Raw genomic sequence first — 20,057 nt, forward strand, 5'->3', positions numbered from 1 at the left:
TTGTTTTTCTCTTTCTGACTTACTTCACTCTGTATGACAGTCTCTAGATCCATCCACATCTCAACAAGGACTCAATTTCGTTCCTTTTTATAGCTGAGTAATATTCCATTGTATATATGTACCAATCTTCTTTATCCATTCATCTGTTGATGGGCATATAGGTTGCTTCCATGACCTGGCTATTGTAAATAGTGCTGCAATGAATATTGGGGTTGCATGTGTCTTTTTCAATGATGGTTTTTTCTGGGTATATGCCCAGTAGTGGGATTGCTGGATCATATGGTAATTCTATCTTTAGTTTTCTAAGGAACCTCCATACTGTTCTCCATAGTGGCTGTATCAATTTACATTCCCACCAACAATGCAAGAGAGTTCCCTTTTCTCCACACCCTCTCCAGCATTTGTTGTTTGTACATTTTCTGATGATGCCCATTCTAACTGGTGTGAGGTGATACCTCATTGTAGTTTTGATTTGCATTTCTCTAATGATTAGTGATGTTCAGCAGCTTTTCATGTGCTTCTTGCCCATTTGTATGTCTTCTTTGGAGAAATGTCTATTTCGGTCTTCTGCCTATTTTTGGATTGGGTTGCCTATGTTTTCCTCTAAGAGTTTTAGAGTGTCCGGTCATACATTTAGGTCTCGAATCCATGTTGAGTTTATTTTTGTGTATGGTGTTAGGGAGTGTTCTAATTTCATTTTTTTACATGTAGCTGCCCAGTTTTCCCAGCACCACTTATTGAAGAGACTGTCTTTTCTCCATTGTATATCCTTGCCTCCTTTGTCATAGATTAGTTGACCATAGGTGCATGGGTTTATCTCTGGGCTTTCTATCTTGTTCCATTTTTATTCTCTGATTGCCGTGGCTAGGACTTCCAAAACTATGTTGAATAATAGTGGTGAGAGTGGACATCCTTGTCTTGTTCCTGATCTTAGAGGAAATGCTTTCAGTTTTTCACCATTGAGAATGTTTGCTGTGGCTTTGTCATATATGTCCTTTATTATGTTGAGGTAGGCTTCCCTCAATTCCCACTTTCAGGAGAGTTTTTATCATAAATGGGTGTCAAATTTTGTCAAAAGCTTTTTCTGCATCTACTGAGATGATCATATGGTTTTTATTCTTCAATTTGTTAATATGGTATATCACATTGATTGATTTGCGTATATTGAAGAATCCTTGCATCCCTGGGATAAATCCTGCTTGACCATGGTATATGGTCCTTTTAATGTGTTGTTGGATTCTGTTTGCTAGTATTTTGTTGAGGATTTTTGCATCTATATCATCAGTGATATTGTTCTGTAATTTTCTTTTTTTGTAGTATCTTTGTATGGTTTTGGTATCAGGGTGATTGTGGCCTCATAGAATGAGTTTGGGAGTGTTCCTTCCTCTGCAGTTTTTTGGAAGATTTTGAGAAGGATGGGTATTAGCTCTTCTCTAAATATTTGATAGAATTCACCCGTGAAGCCATCTGGTCCTGGACTTTTGTTTGTTGGAAGATTTTTAATCACAGTTTCAATTTCATTACTTGTGATTAGTCTGTTCATATTTTCTATTTCATTACTTGTGATTAGTCTGTTCATATTTTCTGTTTCTTCATGGTTCAGTCTTGGAAGGTTATACCTTTCTAAGAATTTGTCTATTTCTTCCAGGTTGTCCATTTTATGGGCCTAGAGTTGCTTGTAGTAGTTTCTTAGGATGTTTTGTATTTCTGCGGTGTCTGTTGTAACTTCTCCGTTTTCATTTCTAATTTTATTGATTTGAGTAGAAAAGATGCTTGATATGATTTCAATTTTCTTAAATTTACTGAGGCTTGATTTGTGACCCAGGATGTTATCTATCCTGGTGAATGTCCCTTGTGCACTTGAGAAGAAAGTGTAATCTGCTGTTTTTGGGTGGAATGTCCTATAAATATCAATTAAATCTATCTGGTCTATTGTGTCATTTAAAGCTTGTGTTTCCTTATTTATTTTAATTTTGGATGATCTGTCCATTGGTGTGAGTGAGGTGTTAAAGTCCCCCACTATTATTTTGTTACTGTCGATTTCCTATTTTATAGCTGTTAGCAATTGCCTTATGTATTGAGGTGCTCCTATGTTGGGTGCATATATATTTATAATTGTTATATCTTCTTCTTGGATTGATCCATTGATCATTATGTAGTGTCCTTCATTGTCTCTTGTAACCTTCTTTATTTTAAAGTCTATTTTATCTGATATGAGTATTGCTACTCCAGCTTTCTTTTGACTTCCATTTACTTGGAATATCTCTTTCCACCCCCTCACTTTCAGTCTGTATGTGTCCCTAGGTCTGAAGTGGGTCTGTTGTAGACAGCATATATATGGGTCTTATATTTGCATCCATTCAGCAAGCTGTGTCTTTTGGTTTGAGCATTTAATCCATTCACGTTTAAGGTAATTATTGATATGTATGTTTCTTTGACCATTTTCTTAATTGTTTTGGGGGTTTTTTTGGTAGGTCCTTTTCTTCTCTTGTGTTTCCCACTTAGAGAAGTTCCTTTGGCATTTGTTGTAGAGCTGGTTTGGTGGTGCTGAATTCTCTTAGCTTCTGCTTGTCTGTAAAGCTTTTGATTTCTCCTTCAAATCTGAATGAGATCCTTGCCAGGTAGAGTAATCTTGGTTGTAGGTTCTTCCCTTTCATCACTTTAAGTATATCATGCCACTCCCTTCTGGCTTGTAGAGTTTCTGCTGAGAAATCAGCTGTTAACCTTATGGCAGTTCCCTTGTATGTTATTTGTCGTTTTTCCCTTGCTGCTTTCAATAATTATTCTTTGTCTTTAATTTTTGCCAATTTGATTACTATGTGTCTCGGGTGGCTATTTCCTTTCCCATGGTAGGGAAGTTTTCGACTATAATCTCTTCAAATATTTTTCGGGTCCTTTCTCTCTCTCTTCTCCTTCTGGGACCCCTATAATGTGAATGTTCTTGAGTTTACTGTTGTCCCAGAGGTCTCTTAGGCTGTCTTCATTTCTTTTCATTCTTTTTTGTTTATTCTGTTCTGCAGCAGTGAACTCCACATTCTTTCTTCCAGGTCACTTATCCGTTCTTCTGCCTCAGTTATTCTGCTCCTGATTCCTTCTAGTGTAGTTTTCATTTCAGTTATTGTATTGTTCATCTCTGTTTGTTTGTTCTTTATTCTTCTAGGTCTTTGTTAAACATTTCTTGCATCTTCTCGATCTTTGCCTCCCTTCTTTTTCCGAGGTCCTTGATCATCTTCACTCTCATTATTCTGAATTCTTTTTCTGGAAGGTTGCCTATCTCTACTTCATTTAGTTGTTTTTCTGGGGTTTTATCTTGTTTCTTCATCTGGTACATAACCCTCTGCCTTTTCATCTTGTCTGTCTTTCTGTGAATGTGGTTTTTGTTCCACAGGCTGCAGGAATGTAGTTCTTCTTACTTCTGCTGTCTGCCCTCTGGTGGATGAGGCTGTCTTTAGGAGGTTTTGATTATTGATTCAACCTCCTTATTGGTCTGTTCAGATTTTCTATTTCTTCATGATTCAGTCTTGGAGGGTTTTATGTTTCTAAGAATTTATCTATTTCTCCTAGGTTGTCCAATTTGTTGGCATATAATTGTTCATAGTAGGCGCTGAAAATTCTTTGTATTTCTGTGTTATCTATTGTGATGTCACCTCTTTCAATTCTGACCTTAGCTGAAAGTTTGTCCATTTGTTGTTTATCTTCTCAAAATGGCAGCTCTTGATTTCACTGATGTTTTCTATTGTCGTTTTAGTCTCTATTTCATTTTTCTACTCTGACCTTTGTTATTTTAATTCTTCTACTAACTTTGAGTTTCATTTGTTTTTTTTCTAGTTTCTTTAGGGTAAAGTTAGGTTGTTTATGTGAGATTTTTCTTGTTTCCTGTCGTCGTCATTTATAGCTATGCACTTCCCTGTTAGAATTACTTTTGCTGCATCCCATAAGTTTTGGTATGCTGTATTTACATTTTCATTAGTCTTAAGGTATTTTTTGTTTCGTCTTTGATTTCTTCTTTGACCTATTGGTTGTTCAGTAGCATGTTGTTTAATTTCCACATATTTGTGCATTTTCCAGTTTTCTTCTTGTGATTGAATTCTAGTTTCCTACCATTGTGTTTGGAAACGATGCTTGATATTATTTTAGTTTTCTTAACTTTGTTAAGACTTGTTTTCTGGGTTAATATATGACCTATCCTGGAGAATATTCCATGTGCACTTGAGAAGATTGTGCATTCTGTTGCTTCTTGGATGAAATGTTCTGTATATATCTGTTAAGTCTCTATGTTCTAACATGTCATTTAAGGCCAATGTTTCCTTATTGATTTTCTGTATGGATGATCTATCCATTGATGTAAGTGGGGTATTAAAGTCCCTCATTGTTATTTTATTGCTGTCTTGTTCTCCCTGTAGGTCTGTTAATATTTGCTTTATATATTTAGGTGCTCCTATGTTGGGTGCATAAATATTTACAAATATTTTCTTATTTGTTTAACACCTTTATGTGATGCCCTTGTCTCTTATTAATATCTTTGTTTTAAAGTTTATTTTGTCTGATGTAAGTGTAGCTACCCCAGCTTTCTTTTTGTTTCCGTTTGCAGGGAATACATTTCTCTATCCCCTCTCTTTCAGTCTCTGTGTCCTTGTATCTGAAGTGAGTCTCCTGTAGGCAACATATAGATGGGTGGGTTTTTTTAATCCACTCTGTATCTTTCAATGGGAAAATTTAGCCCATTGACATTTAAAGTAATTGTTGATAGGTATGGACTTACTTCCATTTTGTTAATTGTTTTCTGGCTGTTTTGCAGGTCCTGTATTCCTTTCTTCTTCTCTTGTTCTCTTCTTTTGTGGTTTGATGACATACTTTAGTGGTATGCTTAGATTCCTTTATGTTTTGTGTATCTACTATAGTTGTTTTTCTTTGTGGTTACCATGAAGCTTACATATAAGAACTTATTTATAACAGTCTGTGTTAACCTGGTAACAACTTAAATTTAAATAAGTTCTAAAGCTCTACAGTTTTGCTCTCCCCACCCCCCACGTTTTATGTTTTTGATGTCACATTTACATCTTTTTATCTTGTGTATTCTTCAACTAATTAGTATAAGAATTAGAAGCCTGCCCCTCAGGCCTAGCCATAAGATAATAGGCCTCTTTCACAGAAAGGCTGATCTCCTGGGTCTGTTGCCTCTTGCTGTGTCCTGGGGACTGGTAGCTGGTTGAGAGCTCTTTCTCTGTTGGTTACAGTCCTATGGGACTTGTGAGCATATACCCTGCTGGCCACCAGAGCCAGTCATTCTAAAGGTATCCCCTGGCAGCAGCCACAAAAATTGGGGCACCAGAGGTGGGCACAGGCTCCTTTCTGGGAGACACTGGTGAGCTGGAGTGAGGGAGAGCAAAAAGATGATGCCCGCCAGCCTCTGTCACTAGAGGGTACCCCAGTAGGCCCTTAGACATGTGTTAGGTAGATTCCTTCTGCTCATACCACACTTTCAGATTAGCAAATGAGCCTCTTTCACATAAAGTCTGGGTGCCTCTCAACTGACTGCCTCTGAGCTGGTCCTTGGGGTGGGGTGAGTCTGAAGATGAGTGCCCTTTAACAGCCATTTCTCAGTTGGCTATGGCCTTGGGGGCCTCATGGACATGGCCCCACTGGTTTTCAAAGCTAGGTGTTTAGAGGGCTCACCTCTCAGGTGCAAGTCTTAAAAGTCGGGTGCCTGATGTGGGGTTCAAACCTTTCACTCCTCAGGGAGAAGCCATGGGTTTTGAGTTCCCTTCTGACTGTGTGTCACTGCACCAGGTCGGGGGCAGGAGCGGGTTGCAGAGTTTATGGCGAGATTGTGTCAGCCTCTCCTACCTGCCTCAATGTTGGTTTTTTTCTCGTTTGCCCGATGTGTAGGAGTCACTCAACCAGTTTGGGGGTGTCTTTTTTCCCAGAGGAAATTGTTGTGTAATTGGCTGTAGATTCAGTGTGTCTATGGGAAGAGGTGAGTTTATGATCTTCCCGTGTCACCATCATGAACCAGTACCGCTCACCACCTTTCTTCTGATTAGTAATTGTATAGTATATTTCTTTCCTATACCTTCACTTTCAATACTTTTCAGCTTTTTGGAATCTTAGTTTTAAGATATATTGCTTCTGAACAGTTCACAGTTTTGCTATCCAGTTGATCATCTTTGTCTTTTACGTGGTCTGTTTTGTACATTTAATATAACTTCAATGTAATTTCTGGGCTGGGCCAGGAACAGTAATAGGATTTCACCAGGTAAAGAATGGGTGGGAAGCATCCCAGGCAGAGGAAGTAATATAACAATGCAACAGAAATAAAGAAATAAACTGCATAGGGAAAGTTGAGTAAATCTGCTGGGGCAGAAAAGAGTAGCAGAAGATCAGGCAGCAGAGGGGACCGTGGCCTTGTCATCATGGTGAAGAGATAGCTTTTGGCCTTCCCTCCTTGCATAGTGTGGAGCACATGCTAGAAGTGATCGAGTTCTTCCAAAACTGTGCCTGGCACTTATGTAGAGTAAAATGAAAATACAAGATGTAGTTCTTGCAGTTAATAACTAATTCCATTTAAAAGATAATACAATTAAGAATCCAGAAAAATGCAAAATAAGGAGATAAATAATAAAATAAAGTTAAAAATAAAGGAGATACCTGAGAAGGATTGCATCTTTCTAGTTTCTGCAGAGCCTCCTAGCGTTGTTCTTGGCACTGAGTAAGTATTGGGTTGGCCAAAAAGTTTGTTCCAGTTTTTCTGTAACATCTTAGGGGAAAACCTGAATGAACTTTTTGGCCAGCCCAGTACTAGGTGCTGGGAGGAGTGAGAAGCCAGGCTGACTGGAATGTGCTGGGGAAGAATAGCAGATAGAGTGAATTCTATTCTGTGGAGAGTGAAGATTGCCAGGATGAGAGGCTGGGAAGGTTTGGAGCAGGAACAGAGGAAAAATAATATCAGCTTGCCTGATGCCCTTGTGAATGTGATTCTTGCCTTTTTTTTTTTTTTTTTTAAATTAGCCAGGGTTACGAATTGTGGGCGGGGTCTGTGGTAATGGAATAGAATGGGCAAGACCTATGGCAATACCATAACAAAGCCTGGATATTGTCTACACAGCCCTGGCTAGCTCAGCCTTGGCTGAGTTGGGTTCTGACTGCCTTGAAAAGCCATGCTTCTTTTCTGACCCTCTCTTGCTCAGCTGCTTTCCGTACAGCTCTGGGAATGCACAGGATCTTCCTTCAGAATGAATTTCCTTAAACAAACCTGGACTGTGTCTCAATTGTTAGTTCTCACTGTCCTTAAGGCAGATAATTGCCTTGACTGAAAATGCCTCTTTCAGCTCCTGCCAGAGTTTATATTAAAATATTGAGGTAGAGTGATGATACTGTAACAAAATGTGGAAACAGAATTTATTACAGATATACTATAACTTATTTAAAACACCCCAGTTGTTATTTTTCTGTGTTCATATATATATAGAGAGAGAGAGTTTTTTTTCCTTTTTGGAATTTTAATTTTTGAATTTAGAAGTTTAGGAAAATATATTTGATTTTCAGAAAATGCACAGCTCTTTATGATGATACATTTTTTAAAGCCCAATTTTCTCTTAGATTGTTTTAAATCTAGATTTTTCTTGATTTTTTTAAAAGGTAACTTTTTAAGATTTTTTTCCTAATCCATATTTTTCAATTCTGTGGATTTTTGGTCCTCAGGTAATTTGAATTCAAGGAGAATTTTCATAATGAATCTACTGACTTTGTACAATGAGGAAAGGCCCCTTTGCTTTCTAAATAATGAGTACTTCTGGGATTACACTGATACTTAGTTTCTCTATAGCAGGGGTCCCCAACCCCCAGGCCACAGACCAGTACCAGTCCGTGGCCTGTTAGGAACTGGGCCGCACAGCAGGAGGTGAGCAGCAGGCGAGTGACCAAAGCTTCATCTGTATTTACAACCACTCCCCATTGCTCGCATTACCATCTGAGCTCCGCCTCCTGTCAGGTCAGCAGCGGCATTAGATTCTCATAGGAGCTCGAACCCTACTGTGAACTGTGCACACGAGGGATCTAGGCTGCGCCCTCCTTATGAGAATCTAACACCGGATGATATGGCTGGGGAGAGGCTGCAGATACAGATTATCATTAGCAGAGAGGTTTGACTGCACAGAGATCATAATAAATCATTTGCTTGCAGACTCATATCAAAACCCTATCACAGCAGACTTCCCTGGTGGCGCAGTGGTTAAGAATTTGCCTGCCAATGCAGGGGACATGAGTTTGATCCCTGGTCCGGGAAGTTCCCACATGCCGTGGAACAACTAAGCCCATGCACCACAACTACTGAAGCCCGCACACCTAGAGCCCATGCTTCACAACAAAGAGAGGCTACCACAATGAAAAGCCCGCGCACCAAAACAAAAAGTAGCCCCTGCTTTTCGCAACTAGAGAAAGCCCACGCACAGCAATGAGGACCCAATGCAGCCAAAAAATAAATAAATAAATAAATTTTTAAAAGCCCTATCAGTGAGTGGCAAGTGAAAACAAGCTCAGGGCTCCCACAGATTCTGCATTATGGTGAGTTGTATAATTATTTCATTATATATTACAATGTAATAATAGAAATAAAGTGCACAATAAATGAAATGTGCTTGAATCATACCAAAACCATCCCCACCCCCATCCGTGGAAAAGTTGTCTTGCATTAAACCGGTCCCTGGTGTCAAAAAGGTTGGGGACCAGTGCTCTGTGGGAAAGAGGTTCTCAAGGTTCTCAGTGTTTAAAAATATTCCAAGAGATACACACAAGACTAGTACTAGCTGCAGACTGTACTTAGAATCATAGAACCCTCAAAATGACTCTGTGGCACCAGAAATTTATGATCCATTATCTTAAATAGCTCTGTATTTTTGACAACTATAATAGGAAATGAAAAACTACTACTATCCCATTTTAAAATAACTGAGATTTTTTTTTTTTAATGAATGTGAATTTTCAACTCTGGTTTAAGTGTGTATCTGATACCCCAAAGAAAACAAATCGTCACCCTTAACCTTGAAATATTTAGGTTAAAGGACAAAAATGACACTTAGATAGTTTGGGGCTCAAGGTTATAGGAGTAAAGAAAGTTATTTCAACACAACATAGTTATACAAAGATACCTGGAATAAATCCAGACTTTGAAGAGGATGAGTACTTTTACTTGGTACTAGGAAAAAACAGGCTGCTTCATAGTGTCCTTGGTCTTGATGTAATAAGAAGGTGGCCGGCTGGTGTTGATAGAGAAAGGCCTGGAACATCACTTTTTTCTTCTTGGATATTTATATCAATGAACTGAAAACAGCTTTAAGAGCATCCTCTTCGATGTGCTGTTATTCAGATGGCAGTGGTGATAATCATGGAAGTAGATGTGACTGACTACTCCTCAGCCTCCTAAAAGGGAACTGTGTAGTGCAGCTCCATAGGAGAGGTATATTCTGTAAAACAAATGCTGAGATACAGAGTAACCATTCATTGAGCAGGTCCTCCACAGGAGGCATTGTGCTAAGTGCTCAATACGAATTATGTCAGTTATTTCTCCCAAACCCTTGTGATATCCCTTTTTTATAGATGAGGAAGGAGACTGAATCTCAGAGAGGTTAAGTAACTTGTCTAAGGTAACCGAGCAAGTAAATGGCTGAGCTGATCCAGAGCTTGAGCTCGTTCCCACCATGCCTGAAAAATATCACAATCACTTGGTAAAGAGAAGAGCTCAGTACATGGAAGTGCGAATTCTGTCATAGAAAAATTGTGCTCCAGGGATAGTTCTCTTATTACAGAACAGGAACGGAGTGCTAATTGGACTGTCTTGAGTATTTTTGCAGGAGTGACAAAACATCAACTCATCCCCATTTGTACTTTCTCTGTCTTGTCCCTTTTGCACCTGAACATGGCAGTTGCTGGGACGGAGGGTGCATGGGTGCTCTTACTACAGCCCTTCACTTTGTTTTCCTGTGATTATGTTAGTTGAAACCAAGAGTTAGGGTCAAGAAATTTTTATAGCTCTGAAATCTATAGGTGATCTTCGGTTTCATTTAAGAAGTTTTGAGAGTAGTTTGACAAGTACCGAATGACTTAATTCATCTCACAGTGATTAGTTTCAAGGATCTGTGAAAGGAACAAGCTCAGCACAGCCACTGGCGAGTGCCGTGGCACAGCCGCCTGAAGACACATTTTGTTAGCAGTGAAAGAACTGTGGACCTGAGTGCATTAGTTTGCTAGGGCTGCCACGCAAAGGACCACTAACTAGGTAGTGTAAACTGCAGAGATGTATCGTCAGATTGTCTACAGGGTTACTGCCCCCGTGAGAGGATCTGTCCTGTGCCTCTCGCCTCGTTTCTGGTGTTTTGCTGGCAATCTTTGGCTTTCCTTGGCCTGTTGGAAGCATCACCGTGATCTGTGCCTTCATCTTCACGTGGTGTTCCTCCCGTATGTCTGTCTGCCTCCAAATTTCCCATTTTATAAGGACACCAGGTATTTAAGGCTCATTTCATAACCTCATTTTAACTTCCTTATAATCCTCTGTAAAGATCCTGTCTCCAAATAAGGTCACATCCTAAACTACTGGGGGGTAGGGCTTCAACATACGAATTTTAGGGGGACACATAACACTAAGTAAGTGTTAACAACTATGTGCCACATACACCCCTTCCTGCAGCTCCACTTACATTAGCTGAGGTGTTATCAATAGTACATAGGTCCAATTTAGTGAATGAGTTGTATTTATTAGTAAGGTGTCTCTCCTTTTCAGAATAATACCAAAATAAATAAAACTCTACAATGATTGGAATTTCTCCCTTTGCCAGCCTGGGCCTGCTTCGGGTTTGGAACCGACAATGGGGAATTTGACACTGTCAGCTTCCTTCCTTACTCTGCCTTTCTCCCCCTCACTTCTGGTTTTTACCCTTCCAGGATCAGGCCTAAAGGGGCTTAAGGGGAAAAGCCAGCTGGGATGTTTTCATCTGGCGAAGGTGCCCCCTAGGTGGCGGATGTGGTTCTCTTTGGTAGATTCCGGGGAGACCCTACAGCTGGGGCTTCCCCCTTCAGCTCCCCTGATGCAGTAGGGCCTCCCCTCCAGCTGACCCTCTCACTACACACCCTTGGCCCCTAGCTTTTGGTGTTCCACTTCTCTGCTGGTTATCTTCATCCCTCTGCACAGAACTCTCTGGGGAGGCTATCTTTTAAGGCAGCCCCATGCTGGCTATGTTCCATGGGGCCTGGTTTGGTTCTTGGGAAACACGCACCTTTGCTGTCAGTGAAAATAAGAGTCTACTCCCAGCGCAGCCTTTTAAACTCTGCTGACAGGTAGAGACAGCTCAGCCATAGCCTCTCGCCTTTAGAGTTACTTTTCAGGCTTGAGTCAAATCTTAGTCTTTGTCGCTTCAAGTCCAGGAGATACTGGGCCTGCTCTTCAGGTGATTCCCTCAGCTTAGTTTGAGGTGAGGGGTTGCGTTCTCCTCTTTTCCTCCGTGGGCAGAGGTGGTGGTGGACACAGAGCACACTTGACACTCTCCAGTAACATACCCTCTTTGGGCCTTTATAACTTGTTTTGTTTTGATTTGATGTTTTTGTACTGTTTTTGATTGAGGTATAATTGACATATAACATTATATTAGTTTTAGGTATACAACATAATGATTTATATATTGCAAAATGATCACAATAAGTAACATCTATCATAATATATAATAATGTATATAACATAGAACACCTATTTCATCATATTTAGTTACAAAATTTTATTTCTTGTGATGAGAACTTTTAAGATCTATTCTCTTAAAAACTTTCAAATATACAATATAGTTTTATTAACTGTAGTCACCATGTGCTGTACATTACCTCCCCTTGACTTATTTATTTTATAACTAGAAGTTTGTACCTTTTGACCACCTTCACTCATGTCACCCACCCTCCACTCCTTTACAACTTCTGCTTCTCAGAGGCAGGGGGAGACTGACTGGCTAAAACAGCAAAGTCAGATAGGGCTAAACTCTTTCCAAGCCCTGCATGGATGCTCTGTTCTTCTGACATCTCTGCAGGTACTCACTGAGCCACGCCCTGGAGGGCACTGGTCAGTAGCTGAACAGTTAAGGGAGAAGAAAGACACCCAGACGTCCATGGTGGGATGGTCTCATTTGCAGAGGAGCACAAATGACCGTTTACTTATATTACAGACAAGAAGGTTGAGTCACGGAATGTTGAGTTCTGACCTTGAAGAGAGCATCCTTGCATTGCAGTTATCACATTTAAACATCATAAAACACACCTTAACATAAAACTTATTGGCCTGTTTTGTCAATTTATAGAAAACTTTAGCTGCTTAGTGGTTTCTGTAACACATTTGGATTTTCTTAGTGAAGAACTAACCTGTTACAGCTCCCTGTTTTTGCCCATGTGACTTCATACAGTACCTCTGAAGAATATCTTATTGTGGCAGGGAGAAGAGAGTAGGCTGTGTGTGTGTGTGGAATCCAAAAGCAGCATTGTGTTCATTGTTTTACTCTGCAAAGATCATTCTGTTCTAAAGATATGATATAAATGATGGTTCTTTGCTGTATTTAATTTCATTATAATAGAATTCATTCACTACATTAAAATAATAGGTGATTATTTCAATGCTAAAGTATATTATATGTCTATAGAGCATTCAGAATTGAATAATAAAAGATTAGTTCAGGGCTCCCCTGGTGGCGCAGTGGTTGAGAGTCCGCCTGCCGATGCAGGGGACACGGGTTTGTGCCCCAGTCCGGGAAGATCCCACATGCCACGGAGCAGCTAGGCCCGTGAGCCATGGCCGCTGAGCCTGCGCATCCGGAGCCTGTGCTCCGCAACAGGAGAGGCCACAACAGTGAGAGGCCCGCATACCGAAAAAAAAAGAGAAAAAAAAAAAAAGATTAGTCAAGTTCATAGCATTCTACTTGAATAATTATGATTTATTCACCTATATAATACAAAAGTACTGATTCCTTTGGTCTTTTTTAAAAAAAAAAAAAAAGAAAAAAAAAAAAGATTAGTTCAAGTTCATAGCATTCTACTTGAATAATTATGATTTATTCACCTATATAATACAAAAGTACTGATTCCTTTGGTCTTTTTTAAAAATTAGGTAATACTCAGTGGAAGAGATCACACAATAAAGACCCAAAGTTCACAAAATGTGATAGGAATTTAAAGAGTAAAAGCATACGGGCAGATAAGCACTATTAAAACCAGCCTGTAAAATTGAAAATAAATATTTGAATTCTTTGAATAAAAAGTCTGGAATAATTGTGAAAGGGTGATAATGCACGAAGTAATCACTTTTGGTGTGTGACAGCAGCAGTGGGACAGAGAACCTGAAGGCCTTGTGATGCTGTCACTGGGGGAAAGGAGAAGGCAAGCCCAGTGGGTAATTCTTTCCACGTTAGTTCTTGGCCATAAAGAGTAAAATGGGAGTATATGGGCAACATAACAAAACACTAAACCTGCAAGTAAACTTTGAGACTAGGAAACAAACACGGAAATAAATTACATCCTATTAATAGGGCAAAGAGATTTTTCATTCCTTAGATAGTATACACTAAATTATAATAACTAAAGTATCTTTAGTTGTAAACATCAGTTAGGTTGTGGTGTTACAATGAAGATAGAGTATGAAAGAATATTGTTAAGACAGAAAGGTTTGCTTTTGGTCATAGGGCATTTTGTACATATATAGATATTTAGTATTTATTTTTGGTCATAGCGCTTATTTATTTATTTCCAATTGCTTATTTTAAATTAACACCAATGATTCTCCTTTACAAAATTGGCTTTTGCATTTTTAAAGCTTTCAGAAATAATTTTAGAAATACCTTCCCAATGACAGAAAATTATCATCAGTATGAGATTTCCAACTAGCCACATTCTGTGATGTTGTTTCACTTCGTAATACACCATGGGAAGCTGGTTTTACTCTTACGAAGAGTATCTCACTCATGCTCACATCCTACTGGGGGGTTAGAAGCATGCAGCTACTGTTTGTCCTCAAAGCTTTTTGGAAGAATGTGGCAGAGAAACCTTAAACTTTAAAAACCCTTTTTATATCCATTGGTTTAATAGTCCATTCAACTAATATTTGTGACATGAAGCATGGAATATTCAGACACAGAGATGGTTAAGACACTGTCCCTGTATCAAAAGAACTCAGTCTTCTGGGTTGAGTTTCTTTTTTTCCCATATGTTCACAAAAATTTCTTACTTTACGTAAATCCAGGCTTGGCTCCTGTTGAATATTTTACTATTTTGAGACATTTTATGGCTTCTTGCTGTGTAGTGCAAAGTATTAATAAGCTAAGTATCTTTCATGATGCTGTGTTTGTTAGACCTTTTTCTTTATGTATGACCACGAAAGTCAGTGAAGTGGGAGCTTCATTATCTAAGTCATAGCTCTGGCTTTAATGTTTCTTCATATTCTTGCAGCCTCACAGGTGCTTTTCAGCCACACAAGTGAATCTTCCAACTTCACTGTGAAACCATCAAAAACTCCAGTTTCCCCAGTCTCAAAGATGACAGCTACCACCTCGAAACCCATAGCAAAACCATCAACAACTGCAGTTGCCTCAGTCTCAAATAACGGGACAGCCACTACCTTGAAAACCATAGCAAAACCGTCAACAGTTCTACTTGCTTCAGTCTCAAATAACGGGACAGCCACCACCTCAAAACCTATAGCAACATCTAAAATGATAACACCAGAGGTCTCAACAAATATGACTTCCACCACCTTAAGGTCTACACTCAAAATAACAAGTGTTTCACAAAATACATCCCAGATATCAACATCCACAATGACTACAACCCACAATAGTTCAGTGACGTCTCTTTCTTCATCAGTAACAAGTATGTATAAAAATGGACCTATTTTTCATATGCTGAAAAACTAGTTGTTCAAATGTCACATTTACATCATTTCATTCTGCAAAAATGTAGAAATTTAGACAATTATTTCTCATTTCCTAAATAATTAGTTGTAGAGATCAGGAAAAGAGTCAGTTGACTTATTAACTATCTTGTCCCTTTAAAAAAATTAGCTTCCAACTTAACCATGCCAAATAATGACTGTATGAGATCCATCTGTAAATAAATAATTTATCCTAACATGGGATTTTATTTTGCATGGTTTGAAAACTTGTCCTACCTTTAACTCTTTGAACCTCATTCTAGAAAGGAATTAGGCAGGCTCAGTCTTCATGATTTCTAAACCTAAATCACGGAGAACTTTGGTTTTAATTTACTGGTGCCATAAAGATATTTTTTAATGGTATTAGATATAGTCACATATGTAGTATTAGTCTCAGCACTCTTTATTTTTTTGCATTTGTTTAAAATATAATGCCTGTGAAACCATGAATTCAAAAACCTTAAGATTGTCTTTTAAGTTATCCAAAGTTGAAGTTCTGTTTAAAAGCTAGTGATTACATTTATCAGAACAAATAGCAGACTTCATGGTTTCTTTTGTGTGTTTTTATATACTTCTATTCCAAATAGTTTATTTTCTTTATTACTACAATTTATGTATTGAAATCAACTTTAATGTCTCAGGGGCTCTTGACTCCATAAAATTAAAATAGTTAAAATTCCCAATTTATTCAAAAGGAGAAATTTCAATTAGAAACATTTACTCAAATTGTATCCAGTTTCAAGATTTCAGCTGTTACCTAGACCTGTTTTGTTTAAGGCATGAACTCTTAAGAAAATTCATAAAAGAATTAACCAAATCTTGCTGCCTCTGAGGTTTTGGTAGACCATCCAAGCCCAGTCTCACCTTAAGATCTTGGGGTTGTAGGCACTGGGGGTTTAAGGGATGTGTTGGATCAAGTGAAGAAAACTAGAACCAGGCAGTCACTAGACACAAAATCAGCTGGAGAGCACCTTGATGTGCGTAAGATTCCCCCTTGTCCCCAGATCAGCATTCTTACATAGAAATTCAGAATGTTTTAGCTTATTACAATATGTTTAAAAAGCACTAAAGCCTTATTTTTTTGTTTTCTTTTGTTTTCTTCTAGTCACAGCAACTATTATTTCTAAGGAAAATAAAGGATCAAAATTTGATACTGCCAGCTTTGTTGGTGGTATTGTATTAACACTGGGAGTTTTATCTTTTCTTTACATTGGATGCAAAATGTATTATTCAAGAAGAGGCATTCGGTATAGAACCATGTAAGTTTTGATTGGCCAGGACTCTTTTTATTAATTCTGTATTTCTGTATTTAAATATCATGACAAAATATCAGAGTAGAGCCAGTGTTCATCTCAGGGATTAATAATTTATAGATTTATGAGTTATATTCCCATTAACCCTCTATGCCCAAAGCAAATTGTTTAAGTACAAGCTTGTGATTATAATTATTTGCAAATGCAAATGGATATTACCTATAAAAATGATTGTATTTTATTAATGTCATACCTTTTTTTTTTTTTTTTTTTTTAACCAGACACCCAAGTTTAGCCAGTCCTTTTCACTTGCTTATACCTCTAATTGCAAGAAATACCATTATCAGGTCTCCTGAGGCTGCTGACCTAGTGTTACTGACAAACACAAGACACACTAAAATAACATCCTCAATAAAAACGTGATTTTTGCTTTCTGTGACAAAGAAAATAAAGAAATTCTTCTGACAGCCTCATTTTCCCTGATACTGAGTTGTTAGTATAATTATCAGTTAATCTGTAGCAAAACTGTCTTTTCAGGTGAGCTTTATCAACAAGTCCCCAAAAACAAACTGTCATTCTATAGGTCTGATGGTTTTTGGAGGTATCATCTCCCAATTTTTGTTATTCCAACAAAGTCCTTTAGGTTTTTTCTTTTGAGCCTTATATGTACAAGAGCGAATCCATTCTTTTGATTGTTAATGTATATATAAAATAAATACCATAGAATAGATGACCATTTTCCAAAATTTGTTTAAGCTGTCATATGCATATGTGTCCCACACAGAGTTTCCATGTCAGAAACACTTGGGAAATACTAATTGAGCAAAGTAAAATAGAATAGGTTACTTTACTATAAGAATACTGTAAGCCTTTGATATGTTGATGTACATTATGAATTTTTAGGAGGAGAATATAGTATGAAAATATGTCTCAAATTTTTCATTGAACTAAGAAAACCAGACTTTAAAAAAAGTATATTTAAATTGGAAGTTACCTTCCACATACAGTATCTATCATATCGAACTTACTTTAAAAGTGCATCAAGGTGGTGTTTTGTCAGATTAAAAGCACATTCAGAAACATTCATTCTTTTCTCTTTTAGATCAAGCTATAAAAGAAAAAATACATGAAGGAAACTGACTAAACAGAGTTGACTCTCAAAATGCTTTAAAATTTGAAATATTTTTTAAAACCACTGTTTCTAGAAATACTTATCTGTTTTCTTGGTAAATTTCACCAGTTAAACAGAAGGCACATTTTGATTATAGTAAATTTAATGCAACTCCTTTTTTATAATATCAATATCTATTGATATACTTGAGGCTATAAAATATTGAAGGAATTAAATTTAAATGTGCTGTTTTCATTTTAAAGTGCCTTAACTATGAAGTATGTAATTTTAGCTTTATGGACTTTTTCCTCACGTATACATGACCACATAATACTGCATGCCCTGTGGAGGACATCAGAGTCCAGAATCCCCATAACTGTAAGGACAGAGCTGTGTGGAATGTAAGGAAGGCAGTGTGACTCTAACAGGAGTCTTATTCATATCAGAACCAATAGATGGTGAAAACACCATATTTAGTTGAGTCTAAGTGCGCATTTTTGTTTTTGTGTATTTCCACATTTTAACACCTCTGAAATGGATGTATCTTACAGTCTATGGGATGAGAAAGCATTGTGTTGTAGTTTAATAGGCCATGTTTTTCTTAGTGCTACATTTTTTAAAGAGTGCATTTTTTTTTTTTGTAAAGAGTGCACTTTAAAGCCAGTAGTTCCTTTGAAGTTAGAAATAATGACATGCCATAAGTAAGGACTTAATATTTGTCCCATTAGGGAACCTGAGACCTTCTATATCTAGTAATTCTTAGCATTTCTAGTTTTCATTTATTGGATAATAACACTGATTAAAACACTGATTATAGTGTTAGCTCCTGTGTTTCTTAGAGTTGCATGGAGAGACAGAGATGGGGTTTGGGGCAGACAGACTTAATTTTGATTCTGGTTCTACTGTTGACTAGCAGGGTGCCTACCCATGTTTATATAAATGATGTAGCACAGTGTACAGTGGTCAAGATGAGAGTTCACATGCTTGCTTAGCTTCTGATCTTCTGCGAAATGGAATTGATTAAATAAATAAATAACATATATATATTTTTTTTTTAAGTGCCCTCTCTCTGCTTAGGGCTACTGTGATGATTAAATGAGATATGGATGTAAAGTCTGTAGCATAACACATGGCACACAGTAATTTTAACTTTTGATATATTACAGCGATGAACATGATGCCATCATTTAAGGGACTCTAAGGATCAATGGAAAGAAGATTGATAGAACCCTATCAATTAATTTTGATTTATTATTACTTTAGAACAGTATTCTCTTCTTGAAAATAGCATAAACAGGCCATGAATATAATATACAATGTATTATATAAATATGTAAAATTCCTCATGATTGTTAAAGGTAAAAAGGGTTTGATTTGGGTTTTTTAATGAACATATGTAGCATACAGTTAATGCAATGGTTATAATATTCACTTTTAGAAAATATATAGTAAGACAAGTCATCCCATTTTTTTGTGTCATTGGTCGCACAGGGCCAGTAATTGGAAAACATCATCAGTGGAGGGTATGATGCCATGTGTTCATACAAATAAGGAGCTTGTCTCAGCACTCAGGATTTTGATGTCTTTGTTGGTCACACAAAGAACCTCAGTGCTGTTAAGAGCTGGATATATCCTAATTACCATTGCCACACAGCAGAAATTATATGAATAAGCCAAGTCTTAAGCATAATTTTAGTTAAAGTGTCTCTTCAGAAAGCATCCATATTTCATATGTTTAAACCTTAGTTATTTGGTTTAGAAACAAAATGCATGCCCTCCCCCACCAAAAAAAAAAAAAAAAAAAAAAAAAAGTCAAATAAAACCAGAAACAATACGTGAGCTTATCCCTGTTAGAGAGCCATTGGAGAGCCTGTATTTTTAATAACTTCTTTGGCGCTTTCAATAGCAGTTGATGTAATTGCCTATTTTTCCTCTGTAATTTCAGTAAATTGCGATGTTTAACATAATAATGTTTTAAACACTTAGTTATTAGTGTTAAATAATAAGTTAGATTATTTGCTACTGTGAGAATACTGTCACCACTGGAAATTGCTTTACTTCATGTTCAGCTGTTAATTTTATATTTAGTGAATATTTTTAACAGATGTAGAACTGCTTTCAATATCTAGAAATGGTTAACATAATGTAAACACACCTAGCCTTAAAAAAAAAAGACTCATATGATTTCCAAAGCAACATTTAGAACTCTCTTTAGTCCAAATGATAGATGAATGCTGTTTATCAGGCCAGGGATTGTGGGGCTCCTATCAGGCTACTAAACCTATAGGATGAGAATGCCACATTTTCGTGCACTGTCAATGTTACTCAAAGATTTGGGGAAACAGCATTTTTATACTAAGACACCAATGTACTTTGGAATAAATTCGTGTGGAGTTTTTAAGACAGAAAAGTTCCTGCTTCCTTATTTGGGTCCTCTTCCTCCCGTGCTGACGAGGTGAGGCACATTCAGATGTACCAAGTTAATGGAGAGGAAGCATGCAATATTGAGGGATACCATTATCAGCCAGCATATTTTGGAGTGTTTTCAGCTTTACAGTTTATATTCCAGCACTCAAAACTCAGGGGCAAGTTTTGACAAAAGAGGTATTTAGTCATACTGTGTACTAAGATATTGTTTCTTCTATCTTAGATGGTCACAGTAAATCACACCAATGTCTGACAGTCCAAAAATGAGCTAAGAAGTCCTAAAAAATATGTACCTACATTTAATAAGAATTAAATGTAACTT

At 37.5% G+C, this 20,057-nt stretch overlaps 1 protein-coding gene across 1 annotated transcript in view; it reads left to right on the forward strand.

The window, feature by feature from the left end:
* Positions 1-19,130, forward strand: part of TMEM123 (transmembrane protein 123) — a 69,285-nt gene extending 50,155 nt beyond the window's left edge. Inside the window, exons 3-5 of the mRNA XM_007123149.4 lie at positions 14,464-14,883; positions 16,050-16,203; positions 18,475-19,130. Of these exons, the coding sequence (XP_007123211.1) occupies positions 14,464-14,883; positions 16,050-16,203; positions 18,475-18,499 (599 nt within the window). The 3' untranslated portion in view covers positions 18,500-19,130. The remainder of the gene's footprint in view (positions 1-14,463; positions 14,884-16,049; positions 16,204-18,474) is intronic.
* Positions 19,131-20,057: the final 927 nt, after the last annotated feature.

This window comes from Physeter macrocephalus, chromosome 16 (assembly GCF_002837175.3).
Source record: "Physeter macrocephalus isolate SW-GA chromosome 16, ASM283717v5, whole genome shotgun sequence".
In the NCBI taxonomy this organism is placed as follows: domain Eukaryota; kingdom Metazoa; phylum Chordata; class Mammalia; order Artiodactyla; family Physeteridae; genus Physeter; species Physeter macrocephalus.